The sequence below is a fragment of the Ischnura elegans genome, chromosome 1 (assembly GCF_921293095.1).
Source record: "Ischnura elegans chromosome 1, ioIscEleg1.1, whole genome shotgun sequence".
Classification (NCBI taxonomy): Eukaryota; Metazoa; Arthropoda; class Insecta; order Odonata; family Coenagrionidae; genus Ischnura; species Ischnura elegans.
In genome coordinates this window covers 102,818,103-102,833,062 of record NC_060246.1, presented here as the reverse complement: position 1 = coordinate 102,833,062, position 14,960 = coordinate 102,818,103, and the positions used below count along the sequence as shown (strand labels likewise).

Sequence of the window (14,960 nt, the reverse complement as noted above, 5' to 3'; positions counted from 1 at the left end):
GAAGTGACGTAATCCATGAGTGAAGGGAAGGAAAGGAAGAGAAAGAAGGAAAAGATGACCAAAAACCTCCACCCCGCTTGTTTTCTCGCGTGAAGGCAAAACATAATCATATTTTGATTAAACCTTTCCTTCTTCATGCCACCCTCACTACTCCTCCATTCTGGAAGATGATCAAATCCTCCTTCTCTCCCCTTCCGACATTGTTCTTTTAAGCCAGGCCGGGGATTCCATTCATTAGCATATTGATGAAAACGGATGACGCAGCGGAAAAGACGGAGGGATTTGGTGGTTTCTTTTAATTAGGGCTCGAATTCAATTAATGCGCCTTTAAGTCTACTCTCTCCTCCCAAGAGTGAAATGAAACTGTAAAAAACGATTACGCTATCCCCTGTTATCCAGGATTTCAACAGTGTCTAGGCTCTGACATCAATTACGGGTTCCTTGAGGAAGTAGCTGGGCATACAAAGAAACAAGTGAACACAATTTACACTCCATTGTCCTTAGAATCCTAACAACAGGCACATATATGGGAACAAAAAAGTCATACACAGGAAAATATACAATCCCATGGATAGATGCGAAGGAAAAAACTCAATTATCATTGGTACTATGTGAAATATCCATAGAAAAAAATGAAAGATAAAGAATTGTATTATACAGCCTTCTTAGGTCTACAAAAATGAGAACACAAAAATTGATGAAACTGTTTACATTATCGGGAATCCAAAGGAATCCAAGTGATCCACAGATTTCGCCCGGGTTCGCATATATATTGAAGTTCCAAAACCCAAAAAATACCTCAAGCATTTGACATTTCACCAATCACTTTTCCACAATCTATCCAAAAATGTGAGCCGAATTCGGATAACTCTATTGATAAATGAATACCAGCGTAGAAAACTTACGTTTCAATCAAACAATACATAAACGCATCAACTCTTAAAAGCAGAATGACTTCCAAAATGTAGCTACCCTTCAACAAATTGACAAAATCCAGTAAAACTATATCGAAGACGCTCAGAGAGGAGAAGAGTCCACCAATCATTGCCGATATAATCAGTTCAAAGGCAGCAGGATCTAACAAAAGGATCCATTCTGAAGAGAGCACTTTGGTCCGCAAAGAAAGTGAAGACAAAGTAAACAACGTCAGACCCAAGAATCACATCTTCTCCTTTTTCCCAAGCACACTCATACAATTACCAGAAGGCAAGCACAAGGACAAGGACTGTGACAGGAAAAGAACTGTTTATGGAACGCGGAAGATAGATCCGAGAAGAGGTCTGTGCGAAAGAATGGGACGAAATAAGACGACAGGACAATCTAAATAATGCACGAACTGGGGATGAAAGAAGGGTAGAAAAGAGAGAAAGGAGACGGGAGGAAAGCCCCAAGAGTATGGCAAAGCATGGGAAGAGCCTGGATCGATTTAAGGAGATCAAACTCAAAGCCGAGAATAGCGGAGATACATAGCAGAGGGGAGGATAAAGTCTTTTTGAATACGTGGAGATGGACCGGCATGGATGAGCTAAGGATAGGGGGCGGAGGAGAGAGAGAGAGAGAACGGGGGGTACAGGGACCTGAGGGGGACCCTCTGGGACCAGTCCAGCTCTCGCCACGACACGCTAACGGATCCCAAGATCTCAGCACTCATCAGTACCTTGCAGCAAAAAAAAATAGGACTACCCGATGAAACGCAACGCAAGGCAAAGGGAAAACTCGAGGGAAATATAGGAGAAAGCTGTGACAGCTACGGATTATGTACCGCCATAGAGGCACATGTAGCAAGATGTATGCAAAAATTTTATGAAAATAATAAAACAAAATGAAAGAATTTATGGACTACCGTGTGCATTTAGAATAAGATTTTATTACGAGGAAACTTTAAGGAACTTTTTTCCTTAAATAAAACTGTAATCTAATAAATATAATGCTCAAATCATATTAAGTTAATTTAAGTATATCCCAAGTTGTCCTAACCTTCGCAAGTTAGCTACCATTTGCACCTGAGAAGTTCCAGAGTAAAAAGGATAACGTACGCTTTGCTATGCATAACCTATTTCCAAAGCTATAAAAATGCTGTCAGCTGATCTCTGAGCGTACGCTAACGTTGAAATTGACTGCCAGGCGTTCATACTAATAACACTGAAATCCATAGTCCTAATCAAACGGGGCAACAAACATGATATGGTCTGTACCTACTGTAGCCGTCGTGTTCTCTGTCATCAGACATTAAGTATGTCACCAAAAAAGTAACAGAGAGAATTTATCAAAAGGGAGTACGTAAATGGACGGATATAGCCATATTACAGTACTAATTGTAAGTCCATTAACAAACACTGCATCAAGGCATCAGAGTAATATATCATGACCTACGCCTAGGGGGAAAGGGTAATTTTGACAAATGACGGGAGAGTAATTCACTGAAAACTAAAGTGGCTATTACCCACACGGTAATTAACAGGGGTTTGCATTACAACATTCCTTGTCGACGATGAACTATCGGTTGAATAGCTCCCTCCGACATCAAATTGATTCATGAAAGACATACGATCAACAAGGAACACACGACACAATGGCAAAAGAGAGGTAAAAATTTAAAATTTCGTTCTGTTACTCATTTTTTTCCAAGAAGGGGCAAGCAATTCAGAAATCGGGATTAAGCTAAGCGGTTACTTTATGACCGACCCGCCCCATTGACAGTGAGGAGGGGATCCCTTTGAAACTGAGCCCAGCCCGAGGGACATGGAGGAGGAGTCACACTAACGGATTCCGATTATTACATAATGAGATTTTCTGCTCAACGAAACAAAACTCCAACTCAGCGGCGATCTAAGCCCCGGCGGACATGATACCAGAGCAAGTGAAGCGGGAAGGGCAACACACGCGCAATTTAACGCCAGGATTTAATTGCCCACCACTTTAAATCATTTCAATGATCCACTTTTAAATCAATAATATGAACCTCCCAGCCTGAAGACAACACAGGACCAAATACTGCATGAAATACTTCGTATGCATGGATGGGCATGCACATTTTTTTCGACAGTATTTCTGCGACTAGCCAAATGCATTATATAGGTCGGAAAAAATATTTTACGGTAAGAGTCGCCATTTAGAGAGCATCACTCTTAGTAATTTGTTCCCTTACAATGAGAAAATAAAAAAAGGACTAGAAGGCAAAGAATCTCCCGAACTCCCGAAGGAAATATTATTCACGTGGAACTACCACGATAAATGCGAAAAGAACCAACGCATTGAAATGAATAACTATTAGAAGAATTAGTAAGGACTATGATTTCTTTGAAAAGAGCCGAAACAGCGAGAGAGTCATACATGTTTTAGAGAGGATACAAAGATATATTTACGAAGAAAGCACTGATAAAATTCTGCAATCTGTCTTTCGTATGACGAAATCCTATTAAATAATAACATACACGGCAATTAAAGAGCAAAACGAACTAGCAACAGTAGGAAGAAGTAACGAAAAGTCAGAGGAGTAAAGATATTGATCTAAGAGAAGGAAAGAGATATTGAGAAACGATTCTTTACCACTTATTTCAACTACCACTGCTACCAGTTTCAATGCCATTCTCTCACGGACCAAAAACATTTGGAATGAAAATGCCTTTTTCCTCACCTCATTTTCTAAAACTACAATAAACACAAAAAACCACGATCGCGATATAATCTAACGAAATTAGACGGAAGGTTCTGCACAATATACAATGTGCCAAACGATTCCCGAGGACTGGAGAGGGCAGAATAAAATATATCCTAAAATAAAACTCACGGGCACTGAATGGAAAATCTTGGGGGGAGTTGAATAAAAGGGAGCACTTTAAGAAAATGAAGAGAAATAACGAAATTTTGTACTCACCACCCATCGGTGAGCCGGTCACACTTCGATGAAAGGGGGCGGGGAACTCTGCGACGGTCCGCTAAGTTCCTTCAACCTCTCGGGTTGAGGTCGAGGCGATAGGGTGAGTGGATGCACGTACAACTTCGTCCAGAAGAATACGTCGTCCTCATGAGCTCTCCTTGCTCGCTCCCTGAAACCTCGACCGCATTCTCCAACAATTTTTCCATTGGGCACGCCTCTCCATTCACAACACACATTGAACACAGAGCCCTCCCGGCTCTAATGCCTACTCACGGGGGAGAAAGCCACCACATCGGCCATCAGTTCGGAGGGATTTTCGTCGAGGTTTCCTTCACAACGAATTTTCTCCCTTCAAAACGGGAAACCACAACTTTTTTTTCACTTCCTCCTCGAAAATGTCACGGAAGATAAGAAGGTACTCTTGCACCCCCGCGACTCACACACATTCACAAAAGGGAAGGGAGCACAGGCACTGTCGTATCGCGCAGTGAGGATGGATCCGGTCACAATGCATCTCACTTTTTTCTCTCTCGAAGACACGATGTCACTAGGCGTTCGAGGGCCAATGCGATACGCATCCCTGATCGTATTGACCGAGGATCGTATTGTCGTAGCGATCTGCTCTTCAACATTTCCCACCTGTAGTCTTTGATTGAAAGTCACCGAGGTCATTGACGTTTCATAAGATGACAAATGCGAATGGAAGAGGAGCAGATTGTATCTTGACGATCCCACGAAGAAGTAGTTTCCTTCCGTGTCCCAGTTTTTTTTTTAACAACGCAGTCAGCGTAAAATTATTGTACTCATTGAATAGTAACCAAAAACATGACGAATGCAAAAACATTGGGGAAAAGAATACACGAGCACACCCAAATAGAGGTTCGAAACATGTTTTCTAAGCTACTAGAAACGAACCTCGAGTTGGATGCGAAGCAAAAGAAAAATAAGACCAGATAATATTACATTTCAATTTTTTTAAACTTATTACGTACACCGGAAGGCCAATACGATTGAAAGTCGAGAGCTTAACCACTGCCTTAAGTGAGATTAACATTTCTAAATGAAGAGGAACACACACTATTCTAGGAGAAAAGGATGGAAAGAAAGAGAAGAGAGAGGTGATAAAAAGATATGTGAAAAAAATACTTTTGGGAACAGAGGGAAAAAACTGTCAGCCAACACAAATGATATTATTTAAGCGGAAGAGCAAAATTTATGAAAAAAGGAACATTACCAGGAAATATTGTCAAACCTAGAAGGGGAATAACACATACGAGTCTCCCATTGCTATTTTAAGGGATTCCAATGAAAAAGTGTCCGTAATAATTTTTAAAATCAGAAATGCGCATAAATTATTATCACCTTAAAATGAAAGTAAAAAAACTTCTTTCGACGCGCGGAACACATATACGTGACGGCAAGAAAAACGTGTTCATGATGGAACATAACTGCTGAGTAAATATAAATCCATCTGCAGCAGATTAGAAGTAGCACTTCATAAAGGCAAAGTCTGTGAGTTGGTTTTCATTATATTTTAACCTCTGACTTATTATGCCGCAAGTGAACGCTGCGATAAAACGAACCCAGGTCATACGTTTAAAACATAGCGAGAAACAAATCATGCTTTCCCTATCACACATGCAGGAACTTTATCTATAATGCACAACATTTTATCTCCCCTACGAACGCAATTTTGTCCGAACGTAAATTCCGATGGATTCCCACTCCAATAAAAAGAAGGCTTTTTAATCAATGCTACTGAATACATCCGTTTTTCACTGAGCAATAATTTCCACTTCGGTACGCATCGTGGAAGGCTAAAGAGATTGGACCGAACATAGCAGAGAGGAGGATGGTTTCACACGAAAAAATACCCTTTTTCCCCGTACTTTCCAGCCATAAATCACTTATCGTGAAAAATAATCATTATAGCTACCATTTACACCAAATTAACTATAAAACATAAAACTAGCTTCAATATCTCTATGGGTGGTAATATGACTACGCACTATGTTAACTGCGGCCTATATTAAGGCGAATCAAATGCAAACTCATGTAAAAATCATAAAGTCTCATAACCCCATGTTATCACTTAAAAAAATAAAACATACTTCACTTCTAGTACGGCAATAAATACACCCCTATCCCTTAAACATTTTATGGGGTCCCGAGAGGAGAAGTTATCCCACAGGTTAAGAACCACTGGCCCAGAACGTGCCTGCTGCGGCTCCCGACCCTACCGCACACGGGGTGGAAAAAGGAAGCAGGAACTAGATATATATATATATAGAACTAAATATATAGAATGGACTAAATCGACCGTCAGCAGAGGGAATTCCAAGTGACGGGGAGGCGAGCCAAGAGTCGCGGATGAGTGGGGGAGAGAGGGCGGAGAAAGAGCCGCTACCCCCAAACCACTGCACCCCAGCAACCGGTACCGACCCGCCCTCTGCACGTGCCCACCTTTGAATCCGTAATACTTGAATGTACGAAATTTACAATGAAAATAAATCACGGAAAAGGGACGAGAGATTTCTTTCTGATTCTAACTGATTCCCGCGCACCCACGTATCTCGTCTTCATGTGAAACCTTTCAAAGGCTGGATACTCTCGCAGCATTTATTAATCGGCTTTTATTTTTTATCCAAACTGGAGAAAAAATATCGAACGACCTCTTCAAGATAGAATTAGAATGGAAATTTTGAGTAGAGTCAAATTAACACAAAAAAATCACATTTCCACTTTGGCTATTGATTTCTACTAATACAGACTCTAACAGGGTAACATTTCCCCACCATCACCTTCCTCAGAATTTATGACAATTTTTTGGCTGACCACCTAAAAATATATAAATCGAATGAAATATATACTCTCGTCACTGACTCAGGTTATCGTTGCGAAATATCCATGATTGAAACACAAATGGTAATATCCACACTATTTTTTTTTAAACTTAACCGACCATGGTTTCGACACTTTGTGTCATTTTCAAGGATACTTGAAAACTTGAAAAAAACAAGGATACTTGAATATGATACAAAGTATCGAAACCATGGTCGGTTAAGTGTTAAATAAAATAGTGTGGATATTACAATTTGTGTCTTAATCATGGATATAATATTATTCCACAAAATTAAGCCTGAAACGATTTTATATCGTAGCGAACTCCGATTAAATAGAGACTTCTCGTTTAAAACTTCAGTTTTAAAAATTATTATGAAAAATTCGCAGTACAAAACGTTTCTGGAATAAGGGAAAGGACATCAGAATTTTAAAAAAACTTAACACAAACCATTAGATCACTTTAGAAGCTGGATAGAATTGGCTTAATGAAAGAAAATATCTTACTTCTCGCATTTTAACGCGTAATTAAATAAATAAACACGTAATATTTAGATTCCTACAGATAATTTACAGTACCTAGAGAAATCTAAAATTGTAGACTAGGCTTCGAATACTTTTCCCCAAAGAATCCTTTCAACTATCAATTAGATATTGAGATTGTATAAAAAACCACGGAACTCGACAAAATACTACTTCAGCTCGAGTGGTAGTACCGGCAGGTTCCGCAGTGTTTTGAATACTGCAAAATCCCCCCTCATCCCACACCGACTGACCTCACGCCCTTCCCCCTTCAACTCCCACTCTCCCATTCTCATTTTTATCCTTCGGCTAGAATAATCACTTCGCGAGCGCTCGAGAGGGCTTCGCACACCCGCTGCAGTATATAATGGGCGGAGACCCCGCAAAAGCTCCCTAAATTCCATCCACCCGCCGCCATCGCCGACCCTTCCCCAACTACCGCCCATCTACCTCCCTGCTGTCAACCTCCCAACCTTCAGCCTCGGTCGATGGGCGATTTCCACCATCGACTTTCTATGACAAAAAAATTATCGATTGATTCTAATATCGACATTGAAATTGAGAAAATGAGCGCTTAATCGCCGACTGCCGATATTATTCGAACTGATCGATTTCTGTCGACGAGAATGCCCAGAATAGAAAATTTACGCATCTCACAGCCGTTTTTCAAGCTTGAATAGCTATTTTGCCAACGATTGAACCGTCAAGTACAAACAAAACATGACAACAAAAAAAATTTTTCGACGGCCAATGACCACCTACTACCGAATAGATAAAAAATATCTAAGGGTATCAAATGTGACCATGCCCGTGCATGGCGATTTCGAGATGAAGATCTCAATCAAGAGAACCATCGAAGAAGCCTTTATCGACATCCAGCATAGCAAATCCCCGCTTCAACCTGTTTTTTTCCAAGATGACCCCAAACCTCCGACCCGTCCCCGGCTTCTCTTTCCTAAATGTCCACACACAACATCCCAAACTCATACGGAACCCCGGTCACATGTGTGACATATGCATGGAGAACCTATAATACTACGAAACGCCCGGGCTCGCCTCGGAGAAAAATCGCTCTCAGTGAAATGTGACCGAAAAATACATTCCTACGTCCATTATCGAATAAAAACGTGAGGACACAAATCCTATTCAACATAACCCGTATTTTTGCCGGGAAGCAGCAAAATGTAATTTAGGATTCACCGGAAACAAAAGTAAAGTTTTGATAAGTTGCTCGGATATGAGGAGCCTATCAAATGGGAGTTTTTCGTCAAAATTTCAAGAAAATAAAATAAAGGAAGGATACTGGAAATGAAAATAGTTAATGGAAAACGAGGAAGTTAAAGAATAGAGGATGTTAGTAATTTCTATTTGTAATTTTAGATGGAGTGACCGGCTTCGCCAAAAAGTAGACATATCCATGAACAAGATAAACAGGAAACTGAGAAAATAGATTATTTTTTAGTAATTTATATTAATGCAATACGAGAAAGGCTATCACCATGCTGATCCCTCAATTTCCATATTGTATACCACATATTAGTTAAATAATTTCTGATAGAAAATTATAAGTAGTGACCATTAAAGTACTCATAGTCTCTATTGGTCATTAAGGATCATTAAATTTCATGTCACTTAGGTAACAAAACCAGTCCCTCCGAAAAAAACTTAACTAGACCATTCAAGTAGTTACATATAAAGTTCAAACACTACCCGGTTAAGCCTCGAACTGTGGAGATAAATAACCACTGAATTTCAAGAAATACTAGGAGCGGGAATTTTCGGAGAGATGAAAATATGACTACAAAACTTAAGGATAGATCGCATGGTTTCGGGATATTATGATTATACCTGATGTCGCTTCCTCTCCAGCCACCTCCTTCCGCCGAATAGCTACCTACAGGTCTATTCCAAACAGTGCGATCACTTTGGTATTCGCACCTTATTATAATATTACTCCCTCGACCTGGAAAGAGAAAAGGATGGGTTTTAAATTAGTTGGATCTTGCAAAGAACGAATAGGGAAGAATAAAGACGAAAATAAAAACTATCTACGCTACCACAAATAAACACAAGTGCTCACATTTACCAGATATGATTCTAAAAATATATATATTCTTAATGTAAAAGTTAAAGGTGGTCTGAAAAAACAAATCCCATTTCCAATTTAAGAATTAAATTATCTTCAATATTTTTAGCACTCAACATATAGCATATAAATATAAGATTTTGCAGGCTTAGAGAAAATCCACAAACCAGACATTAATGAATTAATTGCCAAAGTAATCATACCATGATTCAAAATAGCAGGTGATAAATTCGGATATAATACTATGAGAGTTGTAGTGATTTTTACAGTAATTTGCTTGGATAACATGTTTTAAAAAATTTGAGAAGTAGAGAAAAATGTCAATGTAGTGTCATCGTTTTAACTAGTAACTCAGGAGAAACTATGTCAAAAAGCAAATTGAATCGTCAAAAAAATCAAAGTTGAACATTTTTTTTAATTATTCCTAGATGCGCTAAAACGTAATAAAGAAAAGAATACACGACAAGAAGTTCAAAAGAGAACATTAAACAAGTAGCCTTCACGTTCAATTAATTAATGGTTAGGGTCATTGACATATTTCTAACGCAGATTGACCTTTGTAAGTCTCATTCCTGAATTATTTTTCGCTACTTCAGATTCCAATAAGTCGAAAGAAAGAGAGAGGAAAAACAGTGTAAATAATATTGGGTATGAAGGCAGAGAGATAAGTGTCAATAACCTGGATTAGGGAATGCCCTCAAATATGAATGGGGGTAACGATTAGCGAAGCCTATCTTTGTTTACCTTTCCCTTATAGACTGGGATGGGTGTGATGGGAAAAGCTGATAAAGGAATGAGACTAGGGCAACGGCTCTTCAGATAAGCATAGACTAGAGTTACTCGGGCAGCAAATAAGGGAAGAAATCGAGCCTTGGCAATAAACCAACAAAATTTCGCGTCAAATATGATGCGGAAAAATTCACTTGAATTCACAGGTTTCCCAAAACCCAAACTCTGACAAACGAGTACAATCAAACGATTACTTTTCATTGGTTGCACTTCAAAATACTTCAAACTTACACTGGGTGAAATGAGATTGATCTTTGCATTTTAATTGTCGATAAATGAAATCCTTTTCTTTCTCAATAAACACTACACAGACATGAGAGTATCTGGATAAAAAATGCGCACCGTTGGAGATAAGATTCAGCAAACCCGAAAGTAATTATGCCAAGACTGATTTAAGTGCTTTACGAAAGAAAAAGAACCTGAACAAATTAGCCTTTCAGTAGAAACACTAAGTTAATTAACAGACAGGTAGAAATTATCAAGGGTCGCTCTCATACAAAACAAACTTTCCAGCATTGAAACGAACCATATCAAAGTAAATTTGATTTATTAATTTGAACAATCCATAAAATACATTCATTTATCTACTTACTATCAAATTACTTCGTAAAAAGACAAACCTAAAAACGATGTACGAAAAAATATCTGTGACACTCATCATCATCATAAATCAACAATCCTAAGAATGGTTTGACGCAGCTCTCGATTCCGCTCTCTGATCTTCTAACCTTTTCATAGTGACGTAATTCTTCTCTTTACCATCCTTTATAACATGCCTCTAGTAATTCATTCGCGGCCATTCCCTGCACTTCTTTCCTTCCACCTGCACTTCACGTATTATCTCATAAGGTAACCCTGCTACGTTGTCCCGCCTTCTACTTATGGATTAAAGAAGACTTCTTTTTCCCCCACTCTACTTAGCACTTCCTCATTATCTACTCGGACGATCAATTTCATCTTTATCATTCTTCGGTTTCACCGCATTTGGAATGCGTCCACTCTTGACTCCTCCGCAGCAGTCCATACATATGGTCTATATGTAGCTCCTGATGAATCTCTTCCTCACTCTTATGCTTGTATTTTCTGCTGTAAGCAGATTATTTTTGTAGGAAGCCCTTTTTTCCTACGACATTCTACTATTTCTTCCTTGCTTCGTCCACCGTTACTTATTCAGTTTTATAAAAACTGTATCACCTATTCAAGCTTTTGTCTTTCTAAGATAATATGTGGCGATTGTCCTTACCACATTTTTCAAGATCTTCTTCAAATCATTTTCTGTATTGGCTGTGTACCACTAAGAGGCGAAGAATATTAGAATATTGACCGAGTTCACATATTTTTATTTAATCGTTTAATCATATACTTTCTTAAATTCCATTTGAGCCAAAAAGACTGAAGTGAGAATTTTTATGCCTAAAACTTAGATTTATTTTGTTTTATGCAAACAATGAGACTTCAAATTCACGGGCTCTGAATGAGCGTTATAATTAAAAACTTTTATCACGCCTTAAAAGCGACAGAGAAAGAGACAAATCCCCTTCAAGAATAATACACCCTCCACGTCCTCGTGGCCACGACTTTCCAAGAGACATTTCTTTCTCGCAGCACAATGCCTCGGATACACATTAAGGCATTTCAATGACTTCTCAAGACGAAATGTCCTCCAAAGACACTCCTATAGGAATTGCCAGAAAATGATAAGGGCTTAGCAGCCTTAGCCTCCACCGCAAACTTCTATGAAAGGTTTTAGAGAGAATGAAGAGGCCGAGAAAAAAGGGGCTCAATACTCTTTATTTAAGTAAAGAATACCAAATGAAAAGGAAACAAAAAAATTATATTACGTAATCTGATAAACAATAGCATGAAAAGCACCTAAATCACTTACATTCACAATCAAGAATTTTTTTAGCAAGCAGTAAGTCATTCGGGAATCATTCAGACAAAACAGAAATTTTTCCACAAATAATATTCAAATCATTCGGTTGCAGCATATTCACACGGTACTGGAACGTGGACACTGGACAGTCTGAAGAAAATATAAATTACCTTAGGAATAGTGTAAAGTAAGGTGTCATTTTATCTGAATAATTACAACGTAATAAATGCTAAATTTTAATACGTACAGAACTGGATTGCAATCTTAGTAGTCAAGTAACTCTAGGAAAAAAGCGCTGGGGTCTCCCTCACACAAGAGCAAAAGGGAACGTAAACAACATGAATGAAAACATCATTTATATTGACAGTCGTTTGTCATTCCAATTGTGTCTGACTGGGACACTAAACGGCTCAAATGGCCACGTTAACGTTGTAGGATGTGCTAAATCGGGAATGATCAACAACGTTTCGCTAAAAGATTTTCCCGAGTTGCTAAATCACAGTTGATGTGGGACTCATTCCAGCAGACGCCGAAGAGTTTCCCAAGAAAAACACGCCAAGGATAGAGAAGGAAAGAAACCAAAATTCGTATAACATCGATCCATCCATTACCAACAGTGCAAAAACAGCTTACGAAAGGGCGTTAGAGCTCATCGAGTAAAAAACATTCTATGGAGAAGATAAATGCATTTACCTAAGAATGAACATTTGCGTACCACATTGGATTGTTATGGAGACTTCCGAGATGATCAAATTGATAATTGTGTTTCGCGTTGATACCGCGTCGACTCATTTTTGGTGGACGGCAGTTTCGGGCGCATTCTAGCTCCCGTCATTTGGACCCGAAGAATAATCAACACACTGGATCACCGATTATAATGACTCCATACAGAATTTTCTAGGTGCTGGACTAACAGTAAGCTAAATTTTCCACAGCTACCACCAATATCATCCAATGGATAACGTGGTAAGAAAATATCTTCGACCACGCAACACATTTCTGATAATTAATAGGATAAATAAAATTATCATTCAGAACCCACGAAACACTAAAAAAACAAGAACATTAAAAATAAATCGCCACAAGAATAGATAAGATTACCAAAACACCGAATTTCCAATACCCAACGACAGAAGGCGCCGAGAAGAAACCCTGGATATGGGGCTTTGTTAACCGGATTACGAAAGAAGCTATCACCCGCCCATACTCGCCCACCCCCAGCGTTTATTCGCAAAGCGATGATGTCTTAGGGAAACTGATAAAGTGGAAAATGAGTCAACGTCAGAGCAAGGGCTCGCGTAGGCACACACACACTCGCTCACTCCCTCACGTCCGTCAGCTAATAAAAAGATCGACCCAGCAGAGCGCTCATAAGGCGGGAGCGGGCGGGAAGGGGGAGGGAGGGGCGGGTTGGGCAAGAGGGAGAGCTTCGGTCGGCGAGTGACGAAAAGGCGAATGCGACAAGAGAACAAAGCGGGCGACGGAGGCGCCCTCCTCCGGGTGAGGTGAAACTGCAAAGAGGGAGGGAAGGAAGTGCTCATACGCACGACAAGCACGTCGGGCGCATTAACTGCAGATGCAAAGAATAAACCGATCCCGCAGACTTCAAGGGCTAAAAAATAAAAGAACACGATTCTTGACGGGAAGGTGAACGATTCGAGAAATACACGGATGAATGGTGTAAGACTCCCAAAACTAAGGTCACTGAAAAGCGGAGGAAATTTAAAATCACTAATCGGAAATTTAAAATCGCCATTCGAAATGAACTAAGGGTTAACAAATAGGCTTAGGCCTTTATTATATTTTAGGTTCAGAGTGTTTGAGAAAATCTGTTAAATTGATGATACATTCGATAATTTATTCCCAATATAATTAATGCTCGAGCGGCGAATCATCTTTGCGTGCCCGTAGAGGGCAGAATTGAGTGAAGGAATACACATCTGGAGAAATGGATGATACGATAATTGATACGAGGGCGACCGATACATTACTAAAAAGGGAGACTATCAGTGGCCATAAAAAGTTAAAATTGGAAAAACAGAAAAATTCCGAGTGTAAATAAATTTGATCAATTACAAGAGGTATAACAAAAACGAGTAGCTTCCAAAGCCGCCAATCTCCTCTTCCTCATTGAACTTACAATATGACATTAATTTGCTAGAAAAATAATCTATGTTTATAAACCAAGTATGTCCATTTTTTAAATCATCACTGGCATCAATTCACGGAAAAGTGGAGACTCCAAGATGAACACGAAATTAACAAATACGACGACTGTAATCGACCAATGAAATAAGATACGTTCAAAAACTGACTAAAGATTTTTTTAATCCACAAATTCACCAGCTTTTACCCTATACATTAAGCAAGTATGTCCTATGGCCAAACAACGAAAATCCTCTCGTAAATAGACAGAATACCATAAACGGGCGCAATGCCTATCTCCAATCGATTCCGAATCCCTTGATTTCCATCAAGCCGAGGTTATCAACGGATACTCTGCAAAAAATAAACAATCTCGACTACTGCTAATGGATACTGAAGGAAATCTTATTGCCGACAAAAATAAAAACCCTCATCAATCTATCCTCAGGATACCCCAAAAAAGTAACATAATTAGTTTGGTAAAACAGAATCGCAATCAAAGGGATGCAACTCAAGATACCTAATGGAAAAACAGACCACTCTCAGAGGACTGCGATAGATATTCCGAAAGTAACGCAGGAGAGAAGTTCAGAAATCAATAAACACCGGGCTAGAGCGATAATTAACTGCGATTCGGCAGAAGGTGAGAGAAGCGTCGTGATACACTGGTTCCGAAACATCAACTCCAGCAAGTGATTCGAAGGTCGGCGTCACGAAAGTTTCGTCGAGGTTTCACAGGCGACAAGGCAATATCCAAACTGTCCCCAGACATTCCACGCAAATTCGCGGAATGCACGCGCAAGGCGGCACGATTACAAAGA

At 39.4% G+C, this 14,960-nt stretch overlaps 1 protein-coding gene across 1 annotated transcript in view; it reads right to left on the bottom strand.

Annotated features, from left to right (window-relative positions):
- LOC124167367 (neuronal calcium sensor 2) overlaps positions 1-6,121 on the bottom strand; it is a 685,552-nt gene extending 679,431 nt beyond the window's left edge. The window contains exon 1 of the mRNA XM_046545408.1: positions 3,878-6,121. Coding sequence (XP_046401364.1) covers positions 3,878-3,884 — 7 coding nt within the window. The 5' untranslated portion in view covers positions 3,885-6,121. The remainder of the gene's footprint in view (positions 1-3,877) is intronic.
- Positions 6,122-14,960: the final 8,839 nt, after the last annotated feature.